The 3,175-nt window shown below is 34.9% G+C and overlaps 1 protein-coding gene across 1 annotated transcript; it reads right to left on the reverse strand.

Annotated features, from left to right (window-relative positions):
- Window positions 1-360: 360 nt before the first annotated feature.
- On the reverse strand, window positions 361-1,551 carry LOC107884335 (zinc finger protein 2-like). Its single transcript, XM_016806166.2, has one exon. The coding sequence runs from the start codon at window positions 1,526-1,528 to the stop codon at window positions 458-460; it is 1,071 nt and encodes a 356-aa protein (XP_016661655.1). The 5' UTR covers window positions 1,529-1,551; the 3' UTR covers window positions 361-457.
- Window positions 1,552-3,175: the final 1,624 nt, after the last annotated feature.

Here is a 3,175-nt window from a genome sequence, read left to right on the forward strand (position 1 = left end):
GTCATACTCCATTAAAAATAATTATATTTTGTTTTTGGATTGTTATTAAATGGTCTGTATAACTTTTAAATATGTTTCATTTATCGCACTGATCTAAACTAAACGAGTACAAATTGTCATTCTAGATATAAATAGCCCTATGCTAGGTATTTCTAAAAAAAAAAAAATAATAATTTGTGTTTATATAAACAAATTTAGCTCAATATCCACACTAATTACATATATTTTTTTAATTCATCACATGTATATTAGTACCTGTTATTAGATCATAAAAAAATTAAATGGGTGCAAATCAACTTAAAATAATACTGATTGTAAAAAACAATGCAATAATGTCATGTTCAAATGATAATTTTAAAACAATAATAACACTTTGACAGTCCTACCATAATAATACGTGAACATGATTTATCTATTTTTAATATTGAACTTTATCGTAGATCTTTGAACGATCCGATCAGTGTGCCGTGTGCGTCCGCCGTTTGTGTAATGTCAAATTGCTACTTACGGAGAATGACTTGTCGCATTCATCGCATGCGTATGATTTTTCACCAGTGTGCATGCGTTGATGTTTTGTCAAATTGGTATTTTGACTGAACGACTTATCGCATACATCGCATGCGTACGGTTTTTCGCCAGTGTGTGTACGTCGATGTGTCGTCAAAGTGCTACTCGCAGAGAACGACTTGTCGCATATATCGCATGCATACGGTTTTTCACCAGTGTGTGTGCGTTGGTGTTTCGTTAAAGTGCCATTTTCAGCAAACGACTTATTGCATATATCGCATGCGTACGGTTTTTCGCCAGTGTGTGTGCGTCGATGGTTCGTTAAACTGCCACTTATAGAGAACGACTTGTCGCATATATCGCATGCATACGGTTTTTCACCAGTGTGTGTGCGTTGGTGTTTCGTTAAAGTGCCATTTTCAGAGAATGACTTGTCGCATACATCGCATGCGTACGGCTTTTCGCCAGTGTGTGTGCGTCGATGTATCGTCAAACTGCTACTCGTAGAGAACGACTTGTCGCACACATCGCATGCGTATGGCTTTTCGCCAGTGTGAGTGCGTCTATGTGTTGTCAAATTGGTAATTTGACTAAATGACATTTCACAAACATCACAAGCGAACGGTTTTTCGCCAGTGTGAGTGCGTTTGTGTTTTGTCAAACTGCCACTTACAGCAAACGACTTGTCGCATATATCGCATGCATAAGGTTTTTCGCCAGTGTGTGTGCGTTGGTGTTTCGTTAGACTGCCACTTACAGCAAACGACTTGTTGCATATATCGCATGCGTACGGCTTTTCGCCAGTGTGTGTTCGTTGGTGTTTCGTTAAAGTGCCATTTTCAGAGAATGACTTGTCACACACATTGCATGCGTACGGTTTTTCACCGGTGTGTGTGCGTCGATGGTTCGTCAAACTGCCACTTACAGCAAACGACTTGTCGCATATATCATATGCATAAGGTTTTACGCCAGTGTGCGTACGTCGATGTGTCATCAAATTTCCAATTTGGCGGAATGACATGTCACATACGTCACACAGGTAAGAGTTCTTCTCCGTTTTTCGCTGATCGTTCTTCAGTCAGCTTTTATTAGTAAATTATTTAACTCAAACGTAATAGTTTTTCATACAATTATTTGGTAACTATGCTTTTCTGATTATGATCGATTAGAATGTATTAACTTTACAATATGTTTAAGCCAGTACTTGTTATGTTTTTTAAACTTTAAATAGTGTATAATATTATGTATATAATATATAAAGAATAATATTATGTTATTCTTTTATGTGTATTTTACCCCTTTCTGTGCGGTTAGTGAGGTTACTGTGATGAGTGTGGTTAGTAGTAGTACCTAGTGTTGAGAAGGAAATGACAATAACATTTATAAATTGTAATGTGAGAAACACAGTATAATAATATTGTACTTAATGAAATATGCAAATAATATAATAATGAATAATAAACATTTATTGTCGTTTCTCATTTTATAGAGAAGTTCTGCGGTTCATTTTATTTTTTTTCGAGCTTGTAATTATTACGTATTTAACGGACCACTGTTGTGTTATACGCTGACACACGTTCGTGACATTTCGCGTACTCGTTGCGCAAATTTCTGCACCGATTCGATTTGTGCCACCATTTTCGGTGTGCGTTGACAAGTATACGCATCGTTGTTTGCTGTGGTACCTATGCGTGGGTGTCGGTCTTCGTGACTTTGCACACAGCTCTCTTTTGACTGTGCATATAAGCGTGTTTGCTCGATCATTCTGACCTGAAAATTATTGCATCGGTGGTTTTGAGCCGTTGACGTAGGTTTATGATGTGTCACTGCTGCATATGAGCCTCCACCTAGAACGATTGCCACCGTGGACCGTGGTGTGAAGCGGAGACTGCTGTAGGACTTGATGACGTTCGAACAGCCGTCGTGGGATGTGTAATGTAACCTGGTGATACAGGTTTTATTATTATTATTATTAGTTTATATAAACATTGTTATCATCAGTATCTTATGCTGTATGATAACGTTATGTAAAATTGTATGAATTTTTATTGTTTTTATACTTTTGTTAACTATTATTATTATCACTATTCAATTTCTACTGCGCGTAATATGATTAAGTTTTAAAATTATTATTTAATAAATGTTTTGAATTCTTTTATGAGCCATATGTTGTTGTATTAACTAAATATTATATATATATTAGTAATTGTTGTTCTTTTTTACTGCTGACATTATTTATTAGTCAGACAGTGTTATTTTAGAATCTGAGTGGAACGATGAATGTATTAATTTTACAATGATGTGTGTTTTTTTTTTTTTTTTAGTCTGTCATCACCTTTTAGGACAGTAAAAGTCCTTCGATTTTTTTCAACAGTATCTTTTCTGATAGGAAAGTGATTCTAGTTGGTACTTTGGGGGGTCAAAAGTAAATTTTTTCCAGGAGTTTTAAAAAGCACCGTGAAAAACAAAAGAAAAATTAAGGAAAAACGGGAATTTTTATGCAAAATCTGTTTTCGAGAAAATTGATTTTGGTTTTTGGTGTAACTTTAAAACAAATGACCGTAGATATATGCAATTTTCACTGGAATTATATTTCTATGTTCTATACATGATAAAATTTTCAAAATATTTTGAAGTTAATTTGTTTTGAACTGTTTAGGGACATTTT

The sequence above is a fragment of the Acyrthosiphon pisum genome, chromosome X, assembly GCF_005508785.2.
Source record: "Acyrthosiphon pisum isolate AL4f chromosome X, pea_aphid_22Mar2018_4r6ur, whole genome shotgun sequence".
Lineage (NCBI taxonomy): Eukaryota > Metazoa > Arthropoda > Insecta > Hemiptera > Aphididae > Acyrthosiphon > Acyrthosiphon pisum.

Coding starts and splice junctions, on each gene's coding strand:
- LOC107884335 (XM_016806166.2), bottom strand. CDS start 1,528: ATGTCATTCCGCCAAATTGGAAATTTGATGACACATCGACGTACGCAC.